This window comes from Andrena cerasifolii, chromosome 3, assembly GCF_050908995.1.
Source record: "Andrena cerasifolii isolate SP2316 chromosome 3, iyAndCera1_principal, whole genome shotgun sequence".
Taxonomy (NCBI): Eukaryota; Metazoa; Arthropoda; class Insecta; order Hymenoptera; family Andrenidae; genus Andrena; species Andrena cerasifolii.
The window spans coordinates 12,920,338-12,937,167 of record NC_135120.1 but is presented as its reverse complement, the minus strand read 5'-3'; the positions used below and the strand labels follow the sequence as shown (position 1 = coordinate 12,937,167).

At 43.7% G+C, this 16,830-nt stretch overlaps 1 protein-coding gene and 1 long non-coding RNA gene across 10 annotated transcripts in view; one reads left to right on the top strand and one right to left on the bottom strand.

Annotated features, from left to right (window-relative positions):
* Trc (Serine/threonine-protein kinase tricornered) overlaps positions 1 to 16,830 on the bottom strand; it is a 55,992-nt gene that overhangs the window by 15,635 nt on the left and 23,527 nt on the right. The window contains exon 1 of one of the 7 annotated variants that reach the window (XM_076808885.1): positions 10,548 to 10,600. The exons of 4 other annotated variants lie outside the window; for them this stretch is intronic. Coding sequence is in view for 1 of the 3 variants with exons in the window: in XM_076808877.1 (XP_076664992.1) it covers positions 5,661 to 5,847 (187 nt within the window). In the remaining 2 variants the exon portion in view is untranslated. Of the gene's footprint in view, positions 1 to 478; positions 504 to 5,660; positions 6,015 to 10,547; positions 10,601 to 16,830 lie in introns of those variants that run through there. 2 more of the 7 variants (XM_076808877.1, XM_076808882.1) reach the window with 2 other exon arrangements.
* Positions 31 to 14,938, top strand: LOC143367256 (uncharacterized). Of its 3 annotated transcripts, XR_013085008.1 has the most exons (6): positions 31 to 240; positions 949 to 1,601; positions 3,633 to 3,901; positions 6,211 to 6,337; positions 7,719 to 7,907; positions 10,453 to 10,584. It is a non-coding gene; the product is annotated as an uncharacterized LOC143367256 (long non-coding RNA). The 3 variants fall into 3 exon arrangements; XR_013085009.1 differs by lacking the exons at positions 31 to 240; positions 10,453 to 10,584 and adding an exon at positions 11,834 to 14,938 and having other exon boundaries at positions 355 to 1,601; positions 7,719 to 7,917; XR_013085007.1 differs by lacking the exon at positions 31 to 240 and having other exon boundaries at positions 355 to 1,601.

The following is a 16,830-nucleotide window of genomic DNA, read 5'->3' as shown; positions in this document are numbered from 1 at the left end:
CAAAGAGCAGCAATCTACGAACGATGGTTTTAAACTATGATTACGCGGTACGTAATTACATGTTTGATCAGCCAGTGATCGAGGAAGAATTGATTTCCAACGAATTCTACGAGTGGAGGGGAAACGGGCGAAAGTTGCGTGGAACGGGAAACGATGCCCTGCACTGAAAGTTGGCAGAAAAGGAGAGAAGAGCGAACTACGAATCAGTGAACCAAGCTGGAAACGCGATGGGATCGTTTAGTAAGGAAGCATTTATGTAACGTTATTGTATAAGTACGCCGAGGACATACATAGCTCGCGTTCGTGATATTGCTCGATTCCTGTCTTCCGAGTGGATTCAATTTACCGTGGATGTTTAGCCGCCGCTGTACAAGTTGGTTAGAAAAGCGGGAGCCGTGCTCCGGAGGATTCAGTAACGCCGAGTATCCTCTATTGCAGTGGCTCGGTACACGCGCGACTGTTCGATGCTTTCTCTTACCATTTAATCGCAGAACGGGACTTGGGTACTAAAAGATTCTCTCGACTCTGAGACTTATCGAACGCGTCGATGGGAGAACCTCCATTCTCTCCGCGGAACAACGATACTCACCTGAAACAGACAGAAACGATATACGTAATGATAATTCGGTTACATAGCACCGAGTTTAATACGAACATCTTATGCAATAATCTCGTTACGAAAATGAAGGACCGCGGCATTGAAGCGACACGCCTCTCCTCTTGTAAGTTCTAATCGGCACACTCTTAACAGCTTCCCTACCGTCTGTGCGGCTAAAACTCTACGCTATACGGGATCGGTGAACAATCGCTTCGGAAGAATGCAACGAGGCGTTCTTTGCTGCAAGCAGAGACGCGACACACGCGACCAACGTAACGCGGCACAGGATAACTGGTTCCCCCGTTAATTAAAATTAAATTCCGCCTCTTGCGCAACTATACCATAAACAGGTAGGGTAGGTGTACTATAATCGTTGAAAATAAAGCGTAAGATTTAAAAGGTAAACCGAGTAGCCGACAGTCGCTTAACTTTCCCACGTGGAAGATCTTAGATAAGGAATAATGTGTGCCGCGCAACGAGTACCTTACACTCATTGCCAGATATCAAGGCAAAGAGCCGTAACGCGTAGCGGACGCTGAAAGATAAAAACCTGGCCTCTAAGGTACGTCACATTTCTCTGCGTAACGTTTACCTTCGCGCCGTAATTTTCCTTGCGGCTCGTCGTGCTTTACGACCGCTTAACAATAAGCATAGCTGTTCATTCGCTTACCCGAACTCGAACTCTGTTCGCGTGGGCAACTTGGGCATCGCCAGGCTCCGAAGCAAATATCAATGCTTATCTCCCAAGCAGGGAGAACAGAGAAGAAAAGGGAGAGATTACCAGAGGGAGGACGCCAAGGAGCGAGGAGTAGAACACGTCGAGAGCGAAGGGAGTCTTATTGATTTTTCCAACATCTGATCGACAACGGGAGCAAAAAAGAAGAGCAAGAGCACGGGGCGGCCAAACGAGACGGGGGATGAGATGGAAAGGGAGAAACCACCACCACCTTGCCCTATTTTTAGCGAAGGCTTCGAACAAAAATCAAGCAGAGTTTCTTGCTAGGTGCCTACATCTCTTATTTTTAAGGGGGATCTGTACTTTTAGAGTCTACTGCATGGGCGGGTGTAAACATTACAGAAATATAACTATAGAAATAAGGAATAGGTGGATGTGCAGATGGATAGCTATTAGATAGAAGCGAAAGAGTTGCTGAAACTCAACTGAAACGATAAACATAAGGGAAAGGAGCTAAGGTTTCGCAGACAACAATGCTAAGGGGGTACAGGACTATTGAAATCTCGAAAAATCGATTTTTCCTTATTATTAATTCTGAAAGTGTCATCCTTCGTGAACATTTACAACAAAGTTTCATGACGAAATTCGAACAATTACGGAAATTATAGCGCTGAATGTAACTGAGTGCACCGCCGAGTAAAGGCCTCGCAGTGCGGTATTGGGGTAGGGGACGTAACTTTGAAGCGGTTTACCTCGAAACTACATTTTTAAACACCGTACATTGCGGTGTGCATCATAACTTTTGAACGAATGAATATTTTCACTCGAAATTTTAACTGGAGCTGTAGAATTCCTTTCTCCAAAACATGGAATTTCCGCGTCAACATTGGATGTTTGTAAAAAAATTTACAAACGTTTAAAGACGATTTTCTTCCCTAAAAGTGTGGGGAAAACACTGATTCGTGTGACTTTCGAAAGCGTTTTGCTTTCAGATGATTGGTTCACCTGATATTACGTACACCGTCTACAGCTGCGCGCCGCGCAGGACCATCTTCAACGCTTAATAACGTCAACAAATTTGAACATTCAGGCAATTCTTTTTTTGGTGATTACTCGGAAACGCGTCCACAATAAACTATGAAAATTACGGGTACAATGATTACTTGGTGCCTAAGCAATCCGACACAAACGAAACCATCGATTTTGCGTGTCCAATAGTCCTGTACCCCCTTAATGCAAAGTCCATGAGCAATCCGTCGCCACCTAACCAATCGGATTTCGAAAAGAAAGAAAATTGCCCTTATCCACTGTGTCGCCGCCCGCGCCGCGTGTATCAATTGCATCGCAGTCTATATCTGCAGCGTGATAGCTCTCAAGCATTTGGTACCTGTGTTGCCAGGGTAACAGCCTAGATTCGAGAGGCCGGGAGATGCAGGCTCGCGGGGGAGACAAAGAGACAGGCACACCGTCTGCGCGTGCACACACAAGCAGAGGGAAAGAGAGGAGAAAGAAGAGGGAACGAAAGCCATTGTTGTTCGATCGTGTATCTTTGTTTCGGATTCCCGCTACCACAGACTTGCGAGCGACGTGAATCGCGATGCATCGGGATTCGGAATACGCGTAACTTTGCGAATTGGGCAACGTAACATCCGATTCACCGAAACCGCCCACCACTCGACCAGCCTCCTCTCGATGGAAACGCAACCGATGCTTTCCATCGGATTGATCTTGAAAACGTCGTAGCGTAGATTATTTGGAACACGCGATATATACAAAGGTCCCGAAAATATTTCGATTAGGGGAGACCGGGGCTAAAAGTTCCGGGGGTAAGTTGCTCCGACGGCTCTATCTTCAAAATAAAAAGAGCGTTGTAGTTTAAATTATTTTTTCCGTGTGAGTTGATCACGCCACTCTGTCGCCCACTCTAATAGCGTCCGCGACCTTCATAAATAAACATTATTAATAACATTCTGTTTCATTTCATTAGAAAATGAAATATTTCATTAAAAGGCAACTCTTATATCTCAGTAACAACTTACCCCAATGCGATAACAACTTGCCACATATAGGGGTAAGAAGTTCCGCTTCGATTAGCCACAAATAAATTAATGTCTATGGAAAACCTGTTATAATATATTAAATACAAGCTTAAAATCAGAAAATATAATAAGTTTAACAAGAAATTAGCCAATAGTGAAGAACTGCATTATTTTCCAGTCATTTTTTATGTTTTACCGAAATCGGAACTTTTAGCCCCGGCCTCCCCTACTGTGAAATTCGATAAATCGTTTTATCAATCGTAGCCCAGTAATAGGATACGGAAAATCGATCGCCCTTAAGTGTAGGTACCTATTACAGTTGGATTTAGGCACTGTTCCGGACGATCCGGGACAATTACGAGAATATTGTAGGCGACCTGACCTCGTCCTGAATTTCGTTCGTCCGGGCCCCTAGGCTGTCGGAGAATCCAGCGAGCCTCCTCCTTTCGTCGAGGTAAGGCACGCTGCCAGACAGGAAGAAAACGGAACAACTCCTAGGGAAATCTAAGCCGAACGATGGCAGCCAGCTCGAATTACTTATCTAATGGATTCGGTTACGTGTCGCGTAACGGAAAAATCTAAGCGCAGGTAAGTCCGTATGATATTATATAGCTATGTATAACGTCGAGTCATCATTCTTGTCTCTACCGTACAATGAAAGTTTATCAAGTGATCGTTTCGACTGGCGCAGATTGCGACAACACCTCGCGCGTGTTGTAACCAAGTAAAAGTAAAATAAAGAGCGGAACTGCCGACTATACCCGAGGAAATAATAGGCAACGGAAGTGCCGAAAACGCAACATGTATACCGAACGCAATGGCGCGGCGTCGATGCGAAAATTACGACGAACAATTTACAATGGTTGCGTGTGCACGGTGTATGGAAAAACGCGCGTGCGCGACAACGATGTGCATTTGAATAGATTAACACGCAACGGGTGGCTTCGGCGTCGGAAAGTGAAAGTACATCCGTCTAGCGAGCAACGTTTCGTTTCCACGCAGCTAACGTGTATTCCGTTGCGAACGCTGCCTATGCCGGCCAGTTTATCGAACCGTGCGCTTTTTCTCATAACGCGCGATCATACGGAGCAGCGTTCATCAATTAAATCAAACGTTTCATTTTACTCCCACACTATGCAGGTACTCGGTGTACGTTTCCCGCTATCAGCCGTGTTCGCTTCGTTCGACTCAACGAGAAGCAGAAATCGGATTGTATAATTACGCGGCAAGTTCACGGTTTAATTGCACCATTAAAGCGTAATATCGTAGGAAGAAGAAAAGGTACTTATTAGCTGTTACGTCATACATAGGTAGGTGATCGTTTACATCGGGCTGCGAGTGCCGCGTACAATCGAAGGATCGTACGATCGAACCCGTTAAGGAGGTTCGATACCGGAGCAAAAATAATGAGAAATTTTTGACAAGTGTTTCGATCTAATGTCCAAAGTGTAGTCCGCGTTGTGTTAAAATTTCAAGTCGATTGACAGCACGGTTTATGAAAAAATTGAAATCAAAGTTGCGCTCTTATACACAGGCTGTTATGTGAGAAGCGATAAAATTTCTATAAAATGTTTCACAGAGTCCTTAAAAATAGTGAGAAAGTCCTAAAAAATGTTGCAATGAAAAGCTTAAGTATTCCTATGAAATTCTAAAAAAAAAAATTGGACGTTTACCGTACGGTTTATTAGATAATTGAATAAATAGACAGCAATGTGCTCGTATTACGCCAGGTAGTCATCTATACAGTGTATACTTGTACAAAGGATACAGTAAAAATTTGTAAAAACCCTACCAAGCTGTAAACATGTATTTAATAATTTGTTGCGAACCAGTGCGAACGCGCAAAGAGACGCCACAAGTGTAAAGTGGAAAGAGAAAAAAAAGATGGACGCAAAGCGACGTTGCTGCATTTCGCTCGCATATTTTACGCTACTTTTAATGAAAATATTATATTTCTAACTGCGTTAAACATACTTTTTGTTTAATTGAATTCCAAAACAAAATATGTAGTAATAATTTGATTAGGAATAGACATGTAAATAACATTTTTGTCTACATAATTTTTTTTTATCTAAGATTTGGTATCACTGCAGAGCTTTCATGTAAAAGCATAGGCTTACCCCTCTCGCCGCCTGCCCCGCAAGCGAGGTATCGAACCTCCTTAAGGTGGAATCAGACGGCGCGTGAATCGGCGATTCGCGCGCAAAGATCGCCGATTCACGCGCCGTCTGATCGGTCGTGGCTCGCCGTCTCGCGCTCGCCAAGCCGAGCAAGCTCGCCGATTCACGCGCCGTCTGATTCCACCTTTACGCGCTGGATGGCAGAGTGACTCATTCGTCTAACTGACCTGAAAGATAAGACTTGGCACAGGTGATGTAGCTGCACATCTGCCCTATCTTCGTCCACGCAGTCTTCAGCAGTTCCGAATCGTACATGGGTAACTGCCGGCAAGTTGTTGCTTCCTTCTCAAACCTCTCACCTTCTGTCGCTTTCCTCGAATCCTCTCCCACTCGCGCGCACGTGCACCCACGCATCGATTAGGTATCAAAACCGTCGCGCGTCGCCTTCCAGTTCTATCCAGTCTATTTCCTTATCACAGCATAATGTACAACGTACATCGCTCGCCCAGCTAGCACACGACCGCGACTGTGCGCTCAAATTTCTGCCCGATTGGCGGCTTTACGCAATGCTATCGCGTTGTCACTAGCGGCTGTACCTAGCGATGTAGCATCCACGTCGATCGGACACTTGGACGCTCAAATTTCTGCAATATTTCGACAACACGGCTGGGCAATCGAGTGGAGTTAGGTCGCTAAGTGCAATCTACCGTCAAACGCTTAAACTTGCATTTTCTGTAATATCGTTTGATTTTACGACAAGTGTTCGCAATGTTCTAGGGAAAAAAGCGCGAGGCTCGACGTATGTATCAGGAGCGACCCCCGATGACGCCAAGTCACACCTACGAGTGTTTCCTCGTGTCCTCGAATTAAAGCGTCAAGGTCCGTTACGTCTCAGACCTGCTTGGTAAGAACAACTTTTTATAAGCCCCGTTACCATTCGCATCGACGCCGACGTCGATGCGACGGAACAGTTTCCCTCGCGACAATTAGATCTCGCGTTTAATTTACGAGCTTTCCTAAAACACCTACACAAACGATCCAATGAATGTTCGCTAGATCAAGTAGAAAGTGGTCAGCGAAGGGGAATCGAGAAATTCACATCGTAAGGGTTGGAGGTGACTCTCAGTTTTGCTAATGCAAGTGATTCGCATGCTTCTGCTCATCGGAAAATGCTGGCTTTGTTTCGATCACACGCAACGGCTTCCTCCTACTCGGAGGACTTTTTAAAAAGTTATAATGTTATTCGTGCAGCCGAGGAAGTTGCTCCGAACTCGGGCAAGCCTCACTTTCCGACTAAACCTACGTTCTCGCATTCTGTAAAAACGAATAGTCCGTAAATCGTAGATCGCGTTAACGCATAGGTAAAGTAAGAATGAAAGTAACTTCGACGCCACAAATTCCCTTCAAAGAACCTCTAGACACCGTTTTAGCCAGCGCCGATGCGTATAAATAACTAATTATTATCCTTGACTCTTTATTAAATCCTGCTACATCGCATCGGTGTGACCCTTGCAACCGCGACAGATTACGTCACCGAAAGCATATAACCGCGTACACCCGGCAGAGTACTTACGTGTAGCGTGCAGCGTGCAATCACCACTATACACCACACGTACACCCTCGCTCGCCTAATATCAACTTATTTATGCGTGGATTCACCATCCTCCGATTCCTGCTTTCTCAGACTCAATATTAGAGTAATAACGAATCAATCCAATGATCGATTTTCGAGTAGGCGAATGCTAAAATTGCTTCTCCGTGCTAACGCTTTCATTTCAATGCTGAATACCTATGCCGAGTGAAAAGTGTTGTTTCGTTCTTGTTTCTTTTTTTCGTTTATAATCGATAAGAACTCATTGGTGTCGCGTGTTTGGAAAGTCTACATTTTGTTCCCTCCTAGACGCTATGAAAATGAGTACGGAATAAGAACGATCGAGCTATCCAACCGAACCCACTAGACTTCGTTTAACCTCCAACCTGTACATTAGCCGCGGCGTTCATTGGATTCGTTGCCTTCTTACGTTACCGGTTACCTCCTAGCTAGTCGACTACTTAAGTAATTCGTCTTGAAAAATAATCGGTCACTCGATTCCACGATTCCTTGCTTGCCTTTTCGTTTTGGTGGCGAGACATTTAAATGTCGCGACATTTTCAATGTATAGCGTAGGCATAGGTGTGATCTGGTGGAAACGTCGAGACAAGAGCCTTTTTCCCTTAAGTTTACGCGAGTATCGTCGAGCGATCGAGTACTGTTAAGTGCGCTCCATATTTACCTCCCATTACAGATTACAGTACAAAACCGCGCTGGTTCCCTCGCGCCGACGACTCGCTGGAGCGTGTCTGAGTTGCACAGAGTGCGATACGCGACGCTACTCGAGTAGCAGCACGAAATCGAAGGCGAAGGCGCATATAGGCGAATAAGAAGAAGGCGAATAACGCGAGCACCCGAGCGACGAGGGATGTCGAGTGCCAAGGTAGAACGGAGTCGGGTATAGTGTTCCAGCTGAGATTCGATCGCGCGATGCAACAAGTATCGAACTGGGATCGGGCAGAAACGGGCAGGATACAGGGCGTCGAGTGGTAGCGCGCGGGCGCGCGCACACGCGTCGCAACTCGTGGTGCACTAACGTAGGATATATAACTCGGTGACCGTCTAACCGAGTGACTGAACGATCGACTAACCGTTCGTTGGTCGGACGAACGCGATCGAACGTGAACGGGCCCGAGTAGATGACACGCGGTATGAAAATAGGGGGAGACCCGATATGTGCCCACTCTGCCCACGCGTCAACGTGTGTGCGAGCGGCGAACGCACGTTCCTCGCGTGTACCGTCGCGGTCGATCAATCGAAGAACGTGCGTCGCCACTTCAATTGCTCGGTTATTCGTTTAACGTTCGACCAACTGGAATATGTGTCGATTTGTCCGTTTCTTTGTGGGAGTTGCTCCATTAAGCGCTACGACACTGCAAACATACCAGAGCTACGGATAATTCTACGGAGACCAATTAAGCCGAATAGAACGTATCGATTGCGAATGGACAGCACCTAAACGGCAGGCCAATCCGTACGCGGCAGAACCGAAGAACGCAAGCGTGCTTCTATTGGGCCGTTCGAAGGCGCAGCTCGACTAAAGTCATTTAGGTTCGCGCGAGTCGCGAAGGAAGACAATGAGCTGACTCGTCGAGTTATTCGGCGCGGCTCGGCGCGTCCTCGATCGTTGCTAGCGACGGCGATGATTCCAGTGACGCCATCGATCTAAAGTTGCACGCGCTGTTCGAGTAACTGTACCTCGGATCGAAGCATGAGCGGCATACTCAGCCATCTACTACCTACCTCTTCCTCCAGCGCAAACGCGGACACGCGCGTACGCGGAACCACCGTACGGCCACGAGACAACGTGCATATACACACATATGCCTTTACCGAGCTACTTTAAACGCATAAATATCCTTTAAAACGAATATGGATGTAGGGGAGAGTCGTGTAATACCGACCGCTCTAAGTTGTTTTGTTATATCTTGGGGTAGAGTCGATATAAATCAGAAATTCAAAAACGTGTTTGTAGTATAGATGGAAGTTAATGAGAGGAGGGAAATTAGTTTTGTGAAATCCTGATCTGTGCACTCGACGTGTGCTCAACCTTCACATTCGGTACACTGCACCCAATGTTTGTCAAATGATTCCTTGCAAACAGAAATAGGCAAGATTTTTATTTAAATAAAATTTCGAATAATGAATAAAAAAATTAACTTTATTCATCGAAGAAATTCTCGTCGAATAAAAAAATTAACTTTATTCGTCGAATAATCTAAAGTTAAAGTAACTTTTATTTCATCCTTAGTTAAATAATTTTTTATTTAGTTAATTCCTAACTTTGCTTACAAATAACATACTGGATAACTTCTTCATTAAATCCTCGCTTCATGTTTGTTAGGTTATACCTATCCTTATTTACTGTATTTTTCTTACTGGACAAGGTAGAAGGAAGGCTAAATGAATATCTTATATATTAATCTGAGTTGCTAACAGATTGATATGTACAAAAAAATATTGCAAAACTAGGGCGTTTTAGTAAACTTAATAAACTAAAGATAGTATACATAATAAACAAAATCATTTACTCGCATGAAAAACAAAAGATTAGCTTTAAAAAATAACCCACTGAATATCAACGTATACGTTTAATGCCTGAGAAAATCGAGATCAATGAAGTAAACAATATGGCCCCGAAATAGATTATAGAGAATTGTGATTTTCATTTGTTAATATAAATGAAGTGCTAATATCTAGTCGAAGAAGCGAGAACTAGCTTTGGTCGGTACTGCACGGCTCTCCCCTACATATTCCCTTATTTGCGCGTACAATTAAACACGCAGCTTACAACTGGCGTTGGACTCGAACTGTTTCGGAAAAAATGAGTAATGGGCTGGGCCACCAGAAATTGTCTAATGGTGTTGGTTAACCACATTCGTCCGGTTGGCCCAACGCACACGCTCGTTCACAACACTGAAAAGGTTGAAAAAACGCACCTCCTAAAGTTTAACGACTAAGTCAGTTTGAGTTGGTATAGGCAGTAAGAATACGTTGGTCGGTTTGGTGCAAAAAATTGCATCGCGGTATATTTCTACACCTGCGAGCGAACGAGAGAATTGCATAAAATTGTCAGAGCATACGGGTACTTAAAGCCCACGGACAACTGCACGAACGTCGAGTGGGCGAGTGTTAACATTTTTTATTTGCCCGACAAAAAAATTCATTTGACTGTTACACCGAAGCGTAAGTTGTGCGAAAGATGTTGGTTCTAGAACAGTCGATCGAACAAAGTTCAAGTTCTGTCCCGCAAAGCGACCGAATCACGCGACACCGCGCATCGCGGTAACCGGCAGGTACACTGTCCGTGCGCATCCTACTTTTTATCAACTCCACGACTCCGTTTCGCCCATATCGCGTGCCAGCAACCAATTTCTAGGAGCGATTGGCTTTTCTCGTGAATAACTCGTTTCCTTTTCTATCCATAGCGCACGAATCGCCTGCTCTCGGCGTCTTCCTACGCGGCAAATGAGAAAGAAGAAAAAGAAATACAGAAGGAAAATAGATACGTGGGATTACGTACGTTGGGCTGTGCGATGGACGGTGGTTGGTGGGTGGCCTGAATCAAGTGTCTCGGGAAGAGAGAAACAAGGACTGACTGAACAGAGCTGCTCGCCGAGATGTACATTTAAAGATAGCAACAACGACCAATTGGATGACGCAAAGAGCACTGACGCGTATTCTCCGAAGCGTCCGAATATCCTTCGGTGTGCAAACCAGGAAAACAATTGGAACGCTGACGTTCCAAGAAACTGCACGGTGCGTTTATGCTGGCCGATGGCGAGCGATCCGCGAGGCCACAACCGCGACCCGTGCACCCACGGAATCTTCTTTCCTTTCCTAACGACGCTCCGTTGATTAAGCGCTAACGTCAACCTTATCACCCGCGATTGTTGCAGCTGAAACGTGGTGGAACATGTGACATGTCCGTCCACGAATCGGGCAGACCAAAGTCAATAGCGTCACGCCGCCCTCGAACTTGAAAAAATAAACGATACGCGCTGGTTGGTAGTTATTAAAAGCAGCATCGAGTCGCAAACAAAGCACTGCGCGAGGACTAAACGTCTGTAGATCGCCACAGAAAACTACGGAACCTCGAGCCGTCGCCATCACCGCGCGCCGTCGCGAAACGCGAGAACACAGATTCAAGAAAAATAAACCACCTTTCGTTTCTGCGAACCGATACGAAATTAGCTAGACGATCCTCGTTGCGCGTGCAGGCTGGCAGGAATAAATAATCCGAAATAACCTCTTATATACAGCGTATTTATCAAATAATCCATCCTCCTCCAAGTGCGTTAAATTTTTTTAGGCACGGCGATACGATCGCGCGACTGTATCTCTGCGTGTTGTATCTTTCAACGGTAAGCGGTGTATCGAGGAAAATTCCACAGTAAAATCCGATCGTTTGGATTTGCGACGGAGAGTGTAAGCGAGATTGAAGAATACCACGAAAACGGATCTACGCTGGATGGGATGGGCCGTGGCAATTCCCGGCAAACTATTAAACAATGCTTCTTTCTAGCAATACGTTGACAATATTGTTTCACTTCACGATATGTGGTTTATCACATATGTATTATGCTTGCTTGCTCCGTTCATCGTCGTCTATACTCTATAGAACTAACCGGTCGATTAGTCGCGAATGAAATTGAGCGCAACGCTGACCTGAAAACAGATTGGTTCGAAGGTGGAACGCGCGCGCGTGCAATTACGCGCACGAGGCTTCTTTTTCGATGTTGGAACTTTATTCGTAAAGTAGCGATGCGAATTTTTAGGATAAGGTTCGCTTCTGCTTACAGGAGCTAGAGCCCCCCACAGCTCTGAGCAGCTCGACTGAACTACTGCCAAATTTGTAGCAGCGCCAGCATCGATCTTTGGCCCCAGTTCCGACTTCTTTGAATTAATTTTAGTTGACGTACGCGCGTGTCAAGGGCGGGATCTTCTTATGAAACAGCGATTCATAAATGGCACGCCGTTTCAATCGAAGGACAATTGTACGTCGCCGCTGATCCTCTCTTCTCGGCGTCGCATAGAAAATTTGCTCGGGTGAAAACGGATAACTTTATCCAATTACATTTACGTTCGTATCGAGGAAACACAGGCAACGACCCTCGTGCGAACAATGTTGGTACTAGTGCTCCTGATTTCTCCATATTTTTTGTTTCTCGAGAAATCAGAAATGAGATCATATTTCTCGAGAATTCTCGAGAAATTGAAAAAATATTGGAAAAATTATATTTTTGGAATAATGTTGATAATATTTATGGAAGACACGAGAAAACTTTAACTAAATGATTATTCCTGTCTAATTTATACAAAACTTGTGTAAATGAAAAAGTAGATATTAAATATAATTGGTAAATTTATTTATTTAATACAAAATTTGTACAAAGCGAAACATTACTTTTTGGTTTTAAAATTTATTTCTGAATAGCACAATGCGTCTAATGTAGCGTCAGCGAATCTATTTCTTTTTTGTGGCAAAATCTGTTACTGTTATATTTTCACGTTTTATATATATATCTATCATGGCTGTTAAATAAAGAAATGCGTCTTTTGACCCTTTTGGAAGAAATTCTGGATCATGCAAAAATTTTATACGGGATACAATAGACTTATCTCCTGTTTTCTACATTTCTTCTTTAATAGCCACAAGAAACTCATTAGGTACTTAATTCAGTGTACAATTTTTCTAAATTTTTAAATAAGAATTTAAGAGCACCTTCAGCAGTTAATAATATCGAATCTTCTGTACTGTGATTCTTCTACTGGAATTCATATAGGTTCTAATGTTATTAATAAGATGTATTATAAATTGTAGATGTGTTTATACGTTCGCGATTAACTAGTAATACATTCATTTACGAAATTAAATGAGATTTATAATATTTTTCCTAGACTTAAGTTTCTCGAGAAATTATAGTATTTCTCGAGAAATAAGAAATAAGCAATTATAATGTTTCTCGAGAAGGAACACTAGTTGGTACCTACTGCACAATCTTAACCAATGAGCTTCTGAATCACATTTCTTTTAGTCTTTACCTGATTTCGCGGCTTTTTCTATAAGTACCTACTCGTTGCTTCTATTTCGCGGTTGCGCAAGAAAATGCAACGGACGGCGATAAATTATTTATCGGAATTGCGAGACATCGAAAGATATTAGACTTACTCATCGGAACTGGCTGTTGCAAAATGCAGATATTATCGTCGCGGGAAGCGATAAAGGCTCACAGAATACGTAGCCTGCGTCGAGAATCGAGTCCATCTGATTACAAATAAAGGAGCGAACTTTGATTTTTGTTTGTACTTGGCAATTAACGAATTAAGCTTTAGTAATACCCAGGGCGACCTTTACTTATTTCGTGTACCTTGTTCCTGAGATAAGCTCCACGTATAAAGTAGGTCAGAATGTGAGTCACTCTATGGAATGTCATATTTCTGGATCCACGAAGGTGTACACTAAATCTAACGGAGGCAATCAAAGAACCATTTGCTTTTCGTCCATGGATGCAACCACCTCGAAACCTTCGCTGCGTTAACGATCAGGTCTGGAGGTAGCTGGAAGAATCGATTTCAAGACAAAACCATTATGAGTCACTGGTTTCTAAAGTCGCTTTAAGAAGCATTTCGTAAGAGAGGCAAGGGAATTTTCAGTAACACGCGATGTGCTTGTGAAAGAAAATTCTTTTAAAGCTTGCTAACAAACCGGATGGGTATTCTTTCTGGTAAATCGGCCGATGCAAAGAGCGAAGCGCGCGGAGGAACAGTGAACAGTCCTCGAGGGATGGAGAGTATCGCAGAGGCAAATGGAGCAACGATAAGCGGCAACAGTCGACCGAGTCGATTGCATATTTTATAACCAGCAGGAGAGTTTAAAAGTTGTTGCGAAATGTGTGTACGTATAACATGAGTAGCCTTGAAGTTTCCGCATCGTTAGTTGAGAGTTGAGACTGAACAGAAAGAAGAAAGAGAAAGCTGGAAACGTCACAATTCCCTCGATGGCTCCATCCCTCGCTTATCTTTTATTTCTGCCGATCCGTAGATTTCGCCGCATACCTATTGTAAATAAATCTCGCCTCATCTACGCTTATTTGTCCCACAGCGAGTAGATAACAATGGAAGCGAGTAGCTTTCACTACACGGTAATAGGGGCGATTAATCGTCGAAGCGTGGCAGCCAGATCCAGCTAGCCAGCTAACCAATGCCCACGGTATTTCGCATTCCCGGATAATCTGTACGCTTTAAACTGCTACTTAGGTATATTCGCGATAACGAAATTCCCATTCAAAGTAAAACACGTTTGCACTGTTATACCTGTATAATTTCTAGTATTTGCCGCGGTTCTAACTTTCACCCGATGATTAGTAGGATTTTGTGAAACGAGCCCTGCCGCTCCATCGTAATACTTGAAATAACCGGCGATTAAAACACATTTGCGTAGCATGAGAGTGCTATAAAACGAAAAATGCTGTCTGGTTTGAGCTGTGAATTTCTTGCGGCTCGTTTTGCGCTGCAGCGCCGCTACAGTTTAACAGGACGAAATTGCCACGCGAGCACGAGCACGACATCGATCCGAAGGGGCTTCCTTTTATTTTCCTCCGCGTGGGTGGACAAAGAACGCACAATACTCGGTGTAACGAACAGCATTGCGAAATTTGCTGCAGCGACACACGGCGCGGGCGTTTCATCGTGTTTCCCTCGTTCGCCTATAGGTCTAAACGGAATAGATGCATCCTCGGTAATTCTGTTTTCAAGGGAAAAGACTTGTCGAACGCTGAAAAGCTTGAGAGCTTGAAAGCTCGGGCCGTGTATAGGTACAGTATTTCGGTAATTTCCGTTGGTAACGAGTAGCCTCGTTACGTAATTCCAGGAAGCAACGGCGGCTTGCACCATCGTTATGCAACGCGCAAATAGGTATAGTGCCTCTACGAGCTATAGTGGCTTAGGTGTGAGGTACCCAGCGGGGTCTTAACCGATACCCTGCTGGGTACGGGCCGCTAAACGTGCCCCCCTTACCACCTCTTGCAAGGCTGTGTTTAGGGAAGACCAGGACGAAACCTGGGCCCTGAAGGGTAAAATAAGTTATTAATATAAAATAATTTATATTGCTACTGTTCTAATGCAGTACATGTATCTTACTGAAATGAATTTGTATTTAATATGTGCTGGCAATGACACAATTTTTAATAGTCAGTAGCGAAGCTTAATTGGTGTATTTTAATAATAATAAACAGTATCTTCAATTTCTGTTTTATTTTATTAAAATCGAAGTTGTAACACTTAATCTATAGGGCCCCAGTTTCTGGGCCACTGATCTTCCCTAAACACAGTCCTGCAAGAGGTAGTAGGCGGCCACGTTTAGCGGCCCATATCCAGCAGGATATCGGTTAAGACCCCGCTGAGTGACCTCACACCTAAGTCACTATAGCTCGTAGATGCACTATAGTCTGAGTCGCCTTAAGGGGGAAAAAAAGGAGAGCATTTTTTTAATCTATATTAATATAATTACAGTTAAGCGTACGGAAATTAAAAATAAATTATTTTTACTATTTTTTCAACCCCAAAATGTATTGATTTTTCCCTTAAACTGACTCGAAATTTTAGAACTTTCCCCTTTAAGCTCCGCCGATTCTCCAAAAAATTTTGTAATTAAATTTCCGTACGCTTAACTGTAACTATATTAATATAGATGAAAAAAATGCTCTCCTTTTTTTTCTCAGGTGAACGCGACGTGAATAAAGTGGGAAACCATCAGATCGTGTTCGACGCGTCGCGCTCTACGGCGACCTCTGTAACTTGATTAAAACTGTATATTTTGTTACACAAAAATTCTAAAATACTGTCCACTACATGCACATCTAAACCCCATATCAATGACTTATCTACGAAGTATGGATATCTAACAAAAAATTAAAAAAAAATTGCACTCTTTTCCGATCTTCAAGGTGTTGTTCGCTCTTAATTTTCTCTTTATCCGAAAGAATTCACGGTTTTCCGTTGCGTCAGCTGTATCGCCGATATTCCTGGTTAACCGAGAAATCGCTACACTCCGATCGCTGACTAAAAAGCTACTGTAGCTTTGGAAAGGAGCATGCGCTCCGAATGCACTCCGAATGCGCTATTTCGAAAAATCCGCACTGCTTGTTAATTCAAACTTTCTACCTAACGACTGCACATGCGAGTTACGATATAATTCTATGAAAGGAGGCTCTCGGAGCGTTGCGAGTCTGTAATTTACGTTTCCATAGCTCTGGTTCTCGATGGTACGTCACGTTCGTACGCGATTTACGGGAGAATCACGCGAGGATATGAGGTCGGTTGCCTGGTCGCTCGCGGTTCCGCGGTACATACCGTGTACCGTTACAAAGCGCGTACCATGTCCCAAGCATACGTCTTATTCGCCAAATTCTGCTGGTTCTTCTCTTTCTATTTCTCGTAGACGTCGCGTGGTTGGAAGGTACGAACAAGCGTTCGTACTAGGGATTACAATACCGGTAAACCAGTTTTTAATCCGAGCCACATCTACTAGGTTATCAGTGAAAAAAAACTTCAATTACTGATAAAGACGAAAGCCGAAGTATCTCATGAAGAACCAACTCTGATCCCAAAGAAAACTAAAAATCTGAATGCAGTCAGCAAAAAAATTGACCTCCTTTCAAGTAGAAAAAGTAGACATATGATTTCTTAATGACTATCCGACCAATAAATGTAGAATCTGAAAGCGCTTTATCCGTGGCTGGATTATTTTCTATAAAAATTAGGTCACGATCAAGAGACTTTGGTCTCTTTTAGATAAATTATGT